General features: G+C 42.4%; 1 protein-coding gene across 1 annotated transcript in view; it reads right to left on the bottom strand.

Moving 5' to 3' along the window:
- LOC138969208 (uncharacterized) overlaps nt 1-15,378 on the bottom strand; it is a 61,948-nt gene that overhangs the window by 28,737 nt on the left and 17,833 nt on the right. The window contains exon 3 of the mRNA XM_070341950.1: nt 817-1,060. Coding sequence (XP_070198051.1) covers nt 817-1,060 — 244 coding nt within the window. The remainder of the gene's footprint in view (nt 1-816; nt 1,061-15,378) is intronic.

The following is a 15,378-nucleotide window of genomic DNA, read 5'->3' as shown; positions in this document are numbered from 1 at the left end:
GTTGTTGAAGTTGTAGTAGTTGTTGTTGTTGTAGTCGTTGTTGTCTTGTGTTGCTACTGGTCTTTTTCTTCTTCTTCTTCTTCTTCTTCTTCTTTGTTTACGGTTAATCCAATGTTTATGCAGTGTTCCCGCTGTCTTTTCCCCCCTCTAATTGCGACACAATTGAGGTATATAACGCAACAATGACAGCAGCGACGAAAAACACCTTGAACATTCCAGCTGTTACATGCGTGGTCAAAGAAGTTTCATGCAGAATGTCACCACGTCGGAAGAGCTCTAACGCTACAAGCACGCTGGCAGTAAGATACCAAAATGACGCTGCATGAATGTTCAAGCCTTATCCGCAAGACTTGAAGAGACAAGACGCCACAAGAAAGAAACCATAATTGCGTGGCATGAGTGGTGAAACCATTACCTTTCTGTTTATCGTAAAATATCCTCAGTCCAGACGGGCTGTGACGCAACAATGACACAATCGTTTAATTTATGTTATGTGACATACCAAACCGCTCACTCACCTTTGTGGTCATCGAAGCGCTGTGCAAAATATCACAAAGCCAGAGGGGCTGTTCAACCACACTGACGGAAGTGATGTCATCAAAATGACGTCACAAATAAAGCCTACTCTTACCTTTGTTGTAAGCCTAGTGTTAGAACTCTGACGGCAGTTGAAGAACCAAAATGACGTCACAAAACTTACACTAACTTTTGTTGTCAATGTAGCGATGTGCAGAACTATTGCTAGACCAAAAGAGCTCTGCCGCAAGAACGACGGAAGTGACGTCATCAAAATTAAGTCACAAAACATACACTCACCTTTGTTGTCAAGGTAGCGCTGTGCAGAATATCACCAGGCCAGAAGAGCTGTGACGCCACGGTGACAGCAGTGAGGGACAGACTGACGTTACCGCCAGCGTCAAACGTGGTGTCCAGATTGTGTTCGTCGTGAAACACGTACTTCCTCACAGCGTTGTGGATCAGGGCCAGGATGATGGAGAACCCACCGAATCCAAGCAGCATCAATAGTGCTGTTTCGTGTTTCTCCAAGACCGCCTGCACTCTGCAACAACAGACAAAGAAAAGGCGACTTTATTAGTTCAGGGTAGCAGACAGAAGTATGTGAAGAGCACGGAACCATTTCGGCCTTGTTGCAATCGCATGAAAGCAAGAAAGAACAAGTTCGATGACTGAATCACAATAACAATGAATGTTGTGACGTGAAATATCCATCATCGCTGTTTCGTAATTCTCCCGCACTGCTGCAATAAACGGAAAGGTAGCTGTTGTATTTTGAAATTAAAAATAATGAAAGTAGAATTATTGAAAATAAAACATCTGGAACAAAACAAAACGTTAAAACAAAATGAAACGGATTGCGTATCTGCATCATCTTGTCAATTACCTCTTGCAAACACACACACACACACACACACACGCACGCACGCACACACACACACGCACGCACACACACACACACACACACACACACACACACACACACACACACACACACACTCACAACAACGATTTTGTTTTGGTTGATGGATGGCTGGTTCATCGCCTGTATATCATACCTGAGCTCATGTCATAAAAAAGATGCTAGATAAGACTAAAGAAAACTCTTCTGTTTAGCTGTCTCAACAACAAACAAACAGAAAATAAGAAAGAGAAAGCCATGAATGAATTTACCAAAAGCGACCCTACAAAAAAAAGAAGAAAGAAAGTAAGAGACAGAAAGCGATCAAGAGGATTGGAAAGAAGAGGAAGTAATCATGCGATGCGACTTCCTGCCCAAAAAGATAAGATTCGCTTCCTGGACGAGGAAGATGTTGCATATAAGTTTATTTTCTTTTAATGTCTGTGTTGCCGATAAAAATGGTGCCAGACTCAGTTGAGCATATTTAAAATGGGTGAGCATATTCAAAATTGATATGCTATTATCGTTATTATTATTATTTTGTCAACACTGGCATATCATTATTATTATTATCATCAGTATCATTATTATTTCTCCAACTGGGTGACGTTCCTGATTTTGCTTATTTAAATATGTGTAATGTTAAACTTGTGGGGTCCTGATTTGGCCTATATGATCCGCTGGACCCAAAAAGCAACAAGAATCAAGTCAAATCAAATCAACTGTTTATTGCAGCTGGATGTGACGCCAGACGCTATGAGGTCATGTGTTGCACGTTGGCATAATCTTTGAAGGTGAAATATTCTCCTTTTGCACCAGTCTTTCAGAAACGAGAAATGAGACACGAAAAGGTGACGTTTTAATGTCCGTGACCGTTTCTATTCTAATGAATCTGTATTCTCTCAACACTTGTTTAGAAATGCTTGTCAAGTCGTACGGAAGAGCCCAAGAAGTGTAACAATTTATTTTGTGCAGAGGGAAACAATCCTGCAATTTCGTGTCCTTGAAGAGTGTGTTACACGCGAAACAACCTTCGTTGAACAGTTGAACCGGGCACAGTGGCGTGGTGGTAAGACGTCGGCTTCCTAATCGGAAGGTCGTGTGTTCGAATCCCAGTCGCTGCCGCCTGGTGGGTTAAAAGTGGAGAGTTTTTCGATCTCCCAGGTCAACTTATGTGCAGACCTGCTAGTGACTTAACCCCCTTCGTGTGTACACGCAAGCACAAGACCAAGTGCGCACGGAAAAGATCCTGTAATCCATGTCAGAGTTCGGTGGGTTATAGAAACACGAAAATACCCAGCATGCTTCCCCCGAAATATAGAGTGCTGTCCCTTCTGCGCCGAGCGGCTGCATTTCAGGGCTCTCTCATATTTCGTACTGTGCGCCTTGAGTCGCCTTGTGGTGAGATATGTGCGCGATATAAATTCTTGTATTATTATTATTAATATTAGTTATCAGCTCGATGGTATGATCTGTGTTTCGGGAGTTATTGAAAAAGAAATAAATTCAGATTTCATATCCATTTTTGCATGATCAAATGTCACTAAATTCGACATTTTGTCACTGTCTCAAATACCAAGGCTGAAAGGATTTACCAAGTTTCATCCAAAACGATTTATCCTAGTGCATGAATCTGGACCCGATCTGTAAATTAGGAAAGAGGGAGGCCATTCTGCTGCCAATTATTTCTCCAATCATCTGCCTCGGGCTTATCTGTCTCCTCCTAATCGCTCCAAGCACAAATCTGTTGGCGGCGAATTAAGCCATCATAATTGTTTGTCCACAATTAGCCAGCCATTTCCGTGGACCGAAAGACCTGTGGCGCCAGCAGCGAAAAGGGGAGAGAGAAAACTTGGTGTGGTACGTGTCGCCTTTGAGGTCTGTCTGTATAGGCGCACAGACACAGAACGACCGACAAATGCACTAAAGTGTATATATTTTGCTGATAGGCGGACATATATATATATATATACATATATACTCTCTCTCTCTCTCTCTCTCTCTCTCTCTCTCTCTCTCTCTCTCTCTCTCTCTCTCTCTCTCTCTCTCTCTCTCTCTCTCTCCTTGTAAGAAAAGGCCAGTCCTTAAATTTGTGTCCTTATGAAATACATCATAAATTTCAGGGCAGTTCTCTCTCTCTCTCTCTCTCTCTCTCTCTCTCTCTCTCTCTCTCTCTCTCTCTCTCTCTCTCTCTCTCCCTCTCTCTCTCTCTCTCTCTCTCTCTCCCCCCCCCCCCCCCCCCGCGCTTCATCCTCCTCTGCCTTTGTCTCACCGTGTAGCAAGCAGCTCTGCCTGAACTATGACTCGAGACCGCATAAACATCTTCTACTCCTAAAGACATTCATCCACAAGGACCAGTTATGCCAAAGACATGCACAGACCTCGTCTAGACGCGTCAACAGTATATTCTGATACCCTTTTTGGCGCTGAATACCCAATCGCTTTTCGGCGCTCTTGTTGATGCTGCTGTTTCTAAAAAGTCGTAGAATGCAGGTTAGACAAGAGGGAAGGATTGGGGTGGGTTGGTAGGTAGGTATACATGAAAGGTTCTTAGCAAATTTACATCGGGATGACTGTGATTTTACCATGATACACAAGAAAAGGAAACGAAGAGGAGACGCAGAGGGTGTCGCAAGATGGGGTAGGGGTCGATGGGGGGGGGGGGGGGGTTGAGACATTGGCAGCGGAGAGAGCTGGGAGGGGCTAGAGGAGGGATGTGGTTGTGGTAACGCGTTAGAATGGAAGCACAACGTTTCCTGACATATTCTCAAGCCCATTTTTATTTTGACATAAAGACAAAATGTCAAAGCCTTAATGAAATCTTAATTAGCCCCAACATGAGCAAATCCAAAAACAAAGAGACTGCCAACGTTCCAAAATTCAGAATCAAACAACAAGAAAGGTAGGTTGTTGGAACGTGTGTTATTGACAAAACAATACATTCACAAATACATCGACCCAACGGTCTTTTAAGTGCATTGACAGACAATAACGAAAACTATTTTGAAAACAGTTTTCGTTATTGTTTGTCTGTGCACTTAAAAGACCGTTGGGTCGATATATTTGTGAATGTATTGTTTTTTTGTCAATAACAAACGTTCCAACAACCTACATTTCTTGTTTTTTAGTCCCAACATGGCTCTGAGTGGCAAAAAGGGAGAAGGAGAGGGAGGATAAGAATGTACACTCGAGAGTCTGCTAGTCTTGGTGAACGCGGTAAGGTTGTTTCGATCTTGCCCAATACGGCGCAGGAGAATTAGAACACAAACATTACCTTCTAGCTAATTAGAGAAACCATACATGAACAAATACACACAGAACAAACAAGAACTATCCGAACAAAGAAAGGTTGACAAAATAAAGAAAGACAAGTCGCGTAAGGCGAAATTACTACATTTAGTCAAGCTGTGGAACTCACAGAATGAAACTGAACGTAGTCCGCCGCTAGTGCAAAAGGCAGTGAAAGTGACGAGCCTGTTTGGCGCGGCAGCCGTTGCGCTGTGCTTCATAGCACGCTTTACTGTACCTCTCTTCGTTTTAACTTTCTGAGCGTGTTTTTAATCCAAACATATCATATCTATATGTTTTTTGGAATCCGGAACCGACAAGGAATAAGATGAAATAGTTTTTAAATCGATTTCGGAAATTTAATTTTGATAATAATTTTTATATTTTTAATTTTCAGAGATTGTTTTTAATCCAAATATAACATATGTATATGTTCTTGGAATCAGAAAATGACGAAGAATAAGATGAAATTGTTTTTGGGTCGTTTAATAAAAAAATAATTTTAATTACAAGTTTCCGATTTTTAATGACCAAACTCACACATTAGTTTTTAAGCCACCAAGCTGAAATGCAATACCAAACCCCGGCCTTCGTCGAAGATTGCTTTGCCAAAATTTCAATCAATTTGATTGAAAAATGAGGGTGTGACAGTGCCGCCTCAACTTTTACAAAAAGCCGGATATGACGTCATCAAAGGTATTTATCGAAAAAATGAAAAAAAAAATTCCGGGGATATCATACCCAGAAACTCTCATGTCAAATTTCATAAAGATCGGTCCAGTAGTTTACTCTGAATCGCTCTACACACACACACACACACACACACACACACACACACACACACACACACACACACACACACACACACACACACACACACACACACATACACCACGACCCTCGTCTCGATTCCCCCCTCTATGTTAAAACATTTAGTCAAAACTTGACTAAATGTAAAAAGGAGTAAGAGAGACATTACTCGGAAGACTTGCATTCTTTATGACTGTGTGTGTGTGTGTGTGTGTGTGTGTGTGTGTGTGTGTGTGTGTGTGTGTGTGTGTGTGTGTGTGTGTGTGTGTGTGTGTGTGTGTGTGTGTGTGTGTGTGTGTGTGTAGGGGCACTAGATAAAACCAAAAGAAGGTCTTAAAAGTCTTTTATAACTCTATATAGATCCGTCTTGCTTCGACGAATTCGAAAGCCATAAATTTAAAGATCTTTGATCTTTTGGGACATTTATTTTTCTACTGAATCTTGTCGCAAATTGACAGAAGTTTCACTCTCGGAAATAATGCAACAACACCAAAATTCTCTCGGCACACAAAGCAGGCAGACAGTTAATTATTGGTATGTGTTCAAGTGGAAGAATGCTATGATCCCATAAAAAAAACAAGTCGCGTAAGGCGAAATTACTACATTTAGTCAAGCTGTGGAACGCACAGAATGAAACTGAACGCACTGCATTTTTTCACAATGACCGTAGTCCGCCGCTTGTGCAAAACGCAGTGAAACTGACGAGCCTGTTTAGCGCGGTAGTGGTTTCGCTGTGCTGCATAGCACGCTTTTCTGTACCTCTCTTCGTTTTAACTTTCTGGGCGTGTTTTTAATCCAAACATATCATATCTATATGTTTTTGGAATCAGGAACCGACAAGAAATAAGATGAAATTGTTTTTAAATCGATTTCGGAAATTTAATTTTGATCATAATTTTTATATTTTTAATTTTCAGAGCTTGTTTTTAATCCGAATATAACATATTTATATGTTTTTGGAATCAGAAAATGATGAAGAATAAGATGAACGTAAATTTGGATCGTTTTATATAAAAAAAGGTTAATTACAATTTTCAGATTTTTAGTGTGCTCCCTGCTTTCAAAATTCCTTGTTGGAATGTAGGCGGTGGAGACACACACAGAGTAAAGGATGATCTCCCTTGCTCATGACGTAATTTCTATGCATTCTCGCTCTTGACGTCATTCTATATTTAACTTTTCTTTAAAAGTACAAGCGATTGAGTGCACATTTTGGCATTTTTAGCAGCGCTCTCATTATAAATTTTTATATATACTGTTCAAAAAAAGAAACGCATAGCTTGTAATATTTGCTTAATTTAGTTATATGGCTACAAGGATATCCACCAAACTGCAGAAAATGTTTATCTGGTCGTCGACCTTTCGTCCATTGCCACAAGTGAGCTCTGCACGTGACGCATGCGTTATCAGTGGCCACAATGTCAAAATTGCTTATTTGGCATGACCACTCGTCATGCTTCAGTGTAATCTCGTGAAACTCGGGGAATATTGAGCTCTCACCATGTCTTCCAAAACCCATAAAAGCGGATTGTTCGCCACAAAGAAATCAGACGACAATTCAGCGACGAAAGATGGCCCGATTGAGCAGAGAAGACCGCCAAATTGCATTGGGTCGTTTACAAGCAGGCCAAAGTCAAAGTGCAATCGCCAGGCACTTCCACGTGTCCCAGAGCACCATCAGTAGACTGTGGGTCAGGTTTCAAGCCACTGGCTTCGTTGCTGACTTGCCACGAGCGGGAAGACCAAGGGCGACAACTGCTGCTCACGACCGCTTCATACGGCTCCGCCACCTCCGGAATCGTTTCCTGTCGGCCTCATCTTCTGTCCAGGCTCTCCCAGGGCCACACCGATTATCGGACCAGACCGTGCGGAACCGCCTGCATGAAGCTGGTTTGAGAGCTCGCAGACCTCACAGAGGAGCTGTCCTCACCCGCCGCCATCGCCAGAACCGAGTGCAGTGGGGCAACCAGCACCTTCGCTGGACCGTCCGGAATCACTGGAGACACGTGTGGTTCAGCGACGAGTCCTACTTCCTGCTCCAGCGACATGATGCTCGGAGGAGGGTCTACCGGAGAGTAAACGAACGTTACGCGCCCAACTGTGTGGATGAGGCACCCGTTCATGGTGGTGGAGGCGTCATGGTGTGGGGGGCGATCAATACCGCTGGAAGGAGCACCCTGGTGCACGTCCAAGGGCGCATAACTGCCCAGCGATACGTGGAGGAAATTCTGCGCCCACACGCCCTTCCTCTTCTGGCTGACCAGGATGCCATATTCCAGCAGGACAACGCTCGCCCGCACACAGCACGACTCACCACCCAGTTCCTCACCGACCACCATGTCCAGGTGCTTCCCTGGCCATCCATGTCGCCAGACATGAACCCGATAGAACACCTCTGGGATGAATTGGACAGACGTGTGCGCAGGCGAGAAGAAGCGCCGGCAAATCACCGCGATCTATTGCAGGCACTTCAGGAGGAGTGGGACACCATCCCACAGCAAGATATCCGGCATCTGATCCAGTCCATGCCCAGAAGGTGCCGGGCAGTTGTTGCTGCTCAAGGCAGTCACACCCCCTACTGACTTGACAGCCTCGGCACCCAATCGTATTGATTGACTGATTGATTTGAAGATGCAAATGAACTGTGTGTGCATTCAACTGTGTCCATACCAAATTTCAAACAAATAATCTAAATATTGGATTTTCTGTTAATTTTTTCGAAAAATAAAACAAATTTGGCAAGTAGCAACTATGCGTTTCTTTTTTTGAACAGTATATATATATATATATATAATATATGTCCAAATGGAGGGATGCTTTTATCCCATGTGTAAGATTCTACATAAATCTCTAAACTTTGTTTCTGAGACCCGTCGACCCCTCGCAGACAGTGTCTCTTTAAGGTCGCCCCACTTTGTTCTATTTGTATGGGAGGTGATGCTTCTCCTCAGCAATCAAGCACTCAAGCGCTTGATGCATCAACGTCAAGCCGTCGATATGGCTGCATTTGTACAATTAGACATCACAGCACCGACGAGAGCTCCCCAAAGCCAGTGTATGATTGCCTCAATCAATTGTCGTACTAAAAACCACACAAAATGGAGCAAAACCTGAACAGGAAATAGTGCAAAAGGAGGAGGGGGGAGGGGGGAGAGAAAACAGTCCTTCGCTGAAGACAGCCCATATGATACGCGGCACGTGCCAACTCCGTCCCGAGTTGTCGTCCCATCTGGGCTAATTCCCTCCCCTTATCGGCCGGCGACACTTGACATCTCCAATGACGGGTAAGGGTTCCCTTTCGTCCTCTTCCCAGTCTAATACTTTTTTCCTCCCCAGAAAAAGGCAATTGAAGAAAAATGGTCCTAATAGGATCACCTAGGCCCGCGGAATGCGCCAACCGCCGGCTAGGGGATAGGGGGGGAGCTCTAAGCTGCTGATGAGGCCAGCCCCGAGTGTAGGAATTAATTCACTATATATCGCTCCGCACAAAAATGAGTTCCTTGTCGCAGGGGCCGAGGCGGAAGCTTAGCTTTTCCTTCCATAATAGGAAACTTGCAGTTTTGCAGCTGTCACGCCCGAAGATTGGCTGGCGGAGAAAGACAAACTGGTTTCGTTGAACCCGGTTTTGCACAGGTCTGTCCTGCCACTGGCTTCTCAACCCGACACGCTCGCTGGATTTGTGATTCGCAAGCAGAAAGCGACACTGAGATCTGAGTTGGAATCCAATAAAGCTGTTGCCAAAATAAGCGCGTTCTTTGAATTTAAAAATCGACTCTGAAGACAGCCGTAGTGAGATATTTCAGACGACACAAAACACAAACCAACTTTTGTTTAAAGCAGGCACAGTTTATGTCTTGTGTAAAGCGTCTTATTGAATGTCCTTTTCTTCAACATTCCCTCCCTGTATCAAGTTATGTGACACAGTCGAACTACGTGTTCGTGTTGAAGACAAAGAATCAGTACATCCAGATTTGCAGGGGCGAATCATGAATCATGACACTATTCCACATGAAATTCGCCGGTACATTTTTATAATGTTGTGACCATTCGCAGTTTTGCGTAAATTACAGCTAGTCGGTTTTACATCTGGACAAAACCTTTTGCAGCCAAAGGCGAAATTTCATAGCTGTTATAGCAGTAAGAAATAACTCGTTGGTACCCCTTTAAATTTGGCTTAATTTGATCAGAAACAGGAAAACAAATGCATCAACTTAGAGACGACGTCAACGTAAAGAACTCGAGTGGTATTGTACTTACGGGGTCAATGCAGCATAACCCACTGTATGCTGCGGTTAAAATGGTTTTTTTGTATTTTTTGTATTTTGGATAAAAATAAAGTTGTACGAAAACGAATAACCTTGTTTTAATATGTTAACTGATCGAAGCACATGGTCCAATTAAAAGTTTCCGCGCGTGATCGGCCTGTTCACTGCGGCCAGAAAACAGTAATGTGATTATGGCAAACGTCGAAAACATCTCCTCATCCTTTTATAGTATGGATTTTTGTAGTTGTTTGCTGACTTGAAGTTGTCTTAATGACAACACGGTACCAGACGAAATCGAAGACGCAGCAAATGCATTATTGACTCATGGAAGAAGACAATGCACCCATGTTTGCTGATTTTAACTTCAATCATACACTTCTTGTCAGCTTTTTAGATTTTCTTAATAGATGTTGTTTATGTTTGTCGTTTGATCTCTCTCTCTCTCTCTCTCTCTCTCTCTCTCTCTCTCTCTCTCTCTCTCTCTCTCTCTCTCTCTCTCTCTCTCTCTCTCTCTCTCTCCCTCTCTCTCTCTCTCTCTCTCTCTCTCTCTCTCTCTCTCTCTCTCTCTCTCTCTCTCTCTCTCTCTCTCTCTGTTGCAACATTCAGACGCCTTTGTATAGATCAATTAGTACATTTAGGCTGTTCATGAAATTGGCGAGTATTTCTCGCTTTTAGGTCACAAAAAGTGTCATGCAGTGGATGAAATTAGTGTTGAATTCATATTCTTAGTCTTACTTAATAGATTGAACTCTGATGTTTACAAATTAATATCATCTTTATGGTCACGTTCTGTACACGGACCAATCCTGGAACAAGAGTTTGGCTTCGGAACAACGATCACAGACGGCCAAGGAAATATTAATCAAAGAAAACAAAGAAAAATAAAAGACAACAAAACAAACAGACAGTAAAAATAATTGACAAGAGAAAGCAGACAACACGATACTACTCATCAAAAGTTGGCAAGGTAGGGTGGAGGCGGGGATGGGGGAGGCGGGGAAGGGGTCGGGAGTCAGTGGGGCGGGAGTCAGGAGAAGACAAAACCTAGACAGAGGGAAGCAGACAACACACAATACAGTTAATCCAACCATCACCCTCTCATCATCAAAGTGTCTGATGAGATCCCTGTCACTGACGACAAGACAGACCGGGCAGATATCATTCTGTTTTGTCTCACCGCGTCTCCAACCCCAATGACCCAATTCCGGCGCGCCCACAACGAGGCTGTCAACGACGGCCATATTTGAAGCATCATTTCCGGTAATAAACGTCAAGAGTCCCCAGGCCTGCAACCTCGCCGTCAGTTTCTCCATCACAAGTTTCTATTAGCGGACCATCTCCACGCTCAGATTGTGGCCGTATTGCTGGCCCCGGGCCTGCGGGCTTTGTGGCCGTGGTGATTAATGGTCAGATGAACAGCACAACGCGACGGAGCGAGCGTGAGAGGGGGGTCGACGGGGCGGATGCTGCGAAGGACAATGGCGGGGTGATGATCTCTTCCTGCCCTTGATATTTGACTGGTGATAAATTCATTCAGCATGCAGTACTTTTATGGCAAAATCTGTGTTTGGGATTGTAAAAAATAAAAGAGAGTATTTGGAAATAGCGGCGTGTCCTTCAAAACTGGCTTGAAATAAATTCATTGAGCATACCGCGAAAGTCTAATATTTTGTTTTCGCCAGATTTGTCTTGGAGGCTATATATAACGAGGTCTATCGTTGATGGCCCGACGGATGATAAATTCACGTGGCATGCAGAACTTTAATGAAAAAAACCTGCTGTGTGGCGATGATAGCTGCTTTGTTCTGCCTTGTTGTTACAAGTCTTAAAATCACGAAGCAATTCTTTCACATTTCATTTTAGCCACATTTGTCTTGTTGTCTGTATGCGGCATAGCCAACTTTTTAATATTTTTAAGGAAATCTGTGTTTAATGTTAAAAAAAGCTGCATGTCACTGATAATTGACTTTTGGTAAATTCATACAGCTTTGTGATATTTTATGGCAAAATCTGTGTTTTGGGTTATATAAATACGCATGTCCTTGGTAGTTAACTAGCGATGAATATCCTGCAGTATACAGAACTTTAATGGCAAAATCTGTGTTTCGGGTTATAAATAAAACATTTATCTTAGAGAGTTGACTGGTGAAAAATACATAGAGCTTGCCGAACCTTGTCGTATTTGCATAAAGAAAACCCAACCCTGTTGTGGGTTTAAAGGTGGTCGTCTACATTTTTGCTTTTTTTCAATAATCTTATGGTTAGATTTCGATACAAAATTATGTCAAATGATGAATGAACCATGGGGAAAAAAGTTATAGAAAAAAAATATGTAAAAAAAGATTTTATTTTTGGGTAGCGTGACTCACGCTTCCAATATTTTGTTTTCTGTTTGCTGAGAACATGACTCCCTAATGGTTCGTCGGTGTATTCGGCGGAACTTAGGGCCATCATCTTGGCATTAAAATTAATTTATCAATCCAGACATCAGTCTTTTTTGATTGTATCTGATTCGCTTTCAGCTCTTGAAGCGATATCCACCAGAAAGTTTACTCATCCTTTTTTAGTCGACATTCACGACCTTCACACTAAACTTATTTCTGAAGGCAAGATTATCAATTTTATGTGGGCGCCCAGTCATATGGGCATACACGGCAACGAGGTTGCTGACAAGGCAGCAAAGGATGCTCTAGATTTGGCGGTTCCTCGTCTCCCTGAGCAGTCTGTTCCTTTTACTGACTTGCGTAGGAAGACCCTTTGTTACAGCTTAAAACTCTGGCAAGACCGTTGGTCTGCCTGCACGGAAAACAAATTGTATAAAACTCTTCCTGATCTGTTAAAGCCACTTCCTTTAGTGGCTTCAAGTAGAAAAGAAGAAAGTGTTACATACTGGTCACACTTATCTCACTCATGTTCATCTGCTTAAAAGAGAAGAGGCACCATGGTGCATGCTACGCATGTGATACTGGTTTTACTGTGAGTCATTTTCTCACCGAGTGTGCTGATCTGTATGATCAAGGAGAAAAGTATTTTGGCACCTCGAGCTTGAAAAGTATTTTTTACAGTGGTCAGCTCTTCAGCTCTTTTGGGTTTTGTAAAGGAGTCTGGTCTTTATTTTAAGATTTGAATTTTAAAACAACCTAGTTTATTTGACATATAGGGTTTTGCTTTGACTTTTTTGTTGCCTTCGGGTGACGTTACGGATTTTATGTATTAGAAGTGTTTTAATCTAAAAATGTGCAATGATTAACTTGTGGGGTCCTGATTTGGCCTGTTATGGTCCGCTGGACCCGAAAAGCAACAGCTAACTAACTAACTAACTAACTAACTAACTTTGCTTTGCCTAAAAATACTCACCAATCAAATTCATGTCACTATGCTTATAGCCACGCCCAAACAAGTGCAGCAACAGTTTGACACTGGAGCGCTGTCCACGCTTTTTTTTAAACGCACGAAATGCACGGGATTTGAGAGGAGTTTTGCGCTTTGCATTTTCCAAATAAGGATATCCTACTATGAGTACTACGCTGGAATACTACAATGAATTTTCAAACGGCTACACTGGCTTCGCCTTTCCTGATTGAAAGGGGGTGTATTGTTGATATTTGTAGATAATAGACTCTGCATTTTAATGGTCAAATGGCGATTTCGGTATAAAAATGTAGACAAGAACATTAAAAAATGCCGTCGATATTTATTATTAAAATCTGTTTTTCGTGATCTGGACACGTTATATAGGAGCATCAGGAATCAATTACATGTACAACAACAATTAGTAAAGTATGTAGTTAATTTTGGAAAGAGTTTGACGTTTAAGACAGAAGTTTGAAGGTGCTGAAGTTTCGTTACTCTTTCAAAAAGAACTTGTGGATAAAAAAATATCCTGTGAAACAAAGAACATGCCTACACATAGTGAAGCGGTCGCTGACTTTTCATGCAAAATTCTGTCCACCATATTCGTCTCTCACATACATAGTGCATGCTCTGATCTTATACAATACCCTAGTCCATGTTTTCCACTATCGTCACGCTCATAAAAAAAATACCTATCTCAGTGTTTGGCATTTCTGTAGTGAAACTTCAGGGGAAGCTACTGGAAGAGTATCTATCATGTGTTAGAGAGTACAAACTCTCAAACCATCGGAAACCATTACCACGGTAACATAAGCAAAACTGCTGATCTCGTTTCTTGAGTTAGGCACTTTTTCTTTTTGAATATGATACAGGAAGACTTGTTTTGAGAATGTGAAGGTATGCAAAAGCTCTTTGTGGGTTGTTATGCAGTTTTTGCTGATTAAAAATGTTGCTGTCAGCTCTTCATCTCAAGTTTATCCCGTGGTAACAGCTCAAGATAGGCAGTTTGCAACTTATAACTAAAATGAGATAGGCAGATTGTTCAGAAACCAAAGAAGTTTTTTTGCAGGGTTTTTTAAACATAAAAAATGACATAGGCAATTATCTTATGAGCGTGACGCTATTCCAATACTTCCGCAGCACGTCTTCTGTATTCATACAACCAGCCAGCAGTCCATGTTGTCTATCATAATGCAAACCAGGTCACACTTTGGGCATACTCTGGATTTTATGCAAACACCTAGTTTGGGTTTTCCACTGGACTTTTACCTATTCGCAGCACGATCTTCTGCCTCCATACTGGCAGACAACACCCCATGTCCTCAGTCTATAGCACAAAAGGCCATGCGCTTTATAGACGGCAAGGCGAGGCTTTTGTACCACAGTACCCAATAATAAATTGAAGTGATGGTTTTGTACCACAGCACACCAAAGTAAAGCAACGTTTTTGTACCACAGTGCCCAATAATAAAGTAATGTTTTCGTACCACAGCGCACCCTAGTAAAGAAAGGTTTTTGTACCACAGTTACTAAGTCTTGAGTCCTAGGGTACCTGATGCACGTGCAGAGAATAGCGGTCACCATCTTCCCTGACACCAATTTCACCTCTGACCGCAGTCTTCACCATGTCTCCACACCGTCAGTACCAGTCATTTACCGTCATGTGTGGACCTGGTTATAGTGAGAATGATAGCATGTTAGTTCACTTTAGGGAGACTGAATATCAATTTTGATTGGAAGGTGTGGTGCTTGTTTATTCGTTGTTTTGTGAGAGTGTGTGCGTGTGTGTGTGAGTTGTGTGTGTGTGTGTGTGTGTGTGTGTGTGTGTGTGTGTGTGTGTGTGTTTGAAACCCCAATACTGGTCACACACACACACACACACACACACACACACACACACACACACACACACACACACACACACACACACACACACACACGAACCAGTTCTGTGCAACTCAGATCCTCATTAGCGCAGTTTGTAACCACTCACGTTTTATCGGAGAACACAAGTTGTACGAGGGTGACTATTAAGATAACTCAAGATAACTTGAAGAAATGTATGAAGCGGCAGTAAAGATAAGCTCCCCCTAACAAGCAATCTACCCTTGTCGACATTACCCCCTACCCGGAAACAAGTACGTGCCACCAACCAACGAATTTTTACTTCAGCTCAGTATTGTTGTTCACCATGGTTGCAGGAAAATAGAAAATACAGAGTAGTAGACCGAAACTGTGTAAACA

The sequence above is a fragment of the Littorina saxatilis genome, linkage group LG6, assembly GCF_037325665.1.
Source record: "Littorina saxatilis isolate snail1 linkage group LG6, US_GU_Lsax_2.0, whole genome shotgun sequence".
NCBI classification, from domain to species: domain Eukaryota; kingdom Metazoa; phylum Mollusca; class Gastropoda; order Littorinimorpha; family Littorinidae; genus Littorina; species Littorina saxatilis.
This window is presented reverse-complemented; position numbering and strand designations above follow the sequence as displayed.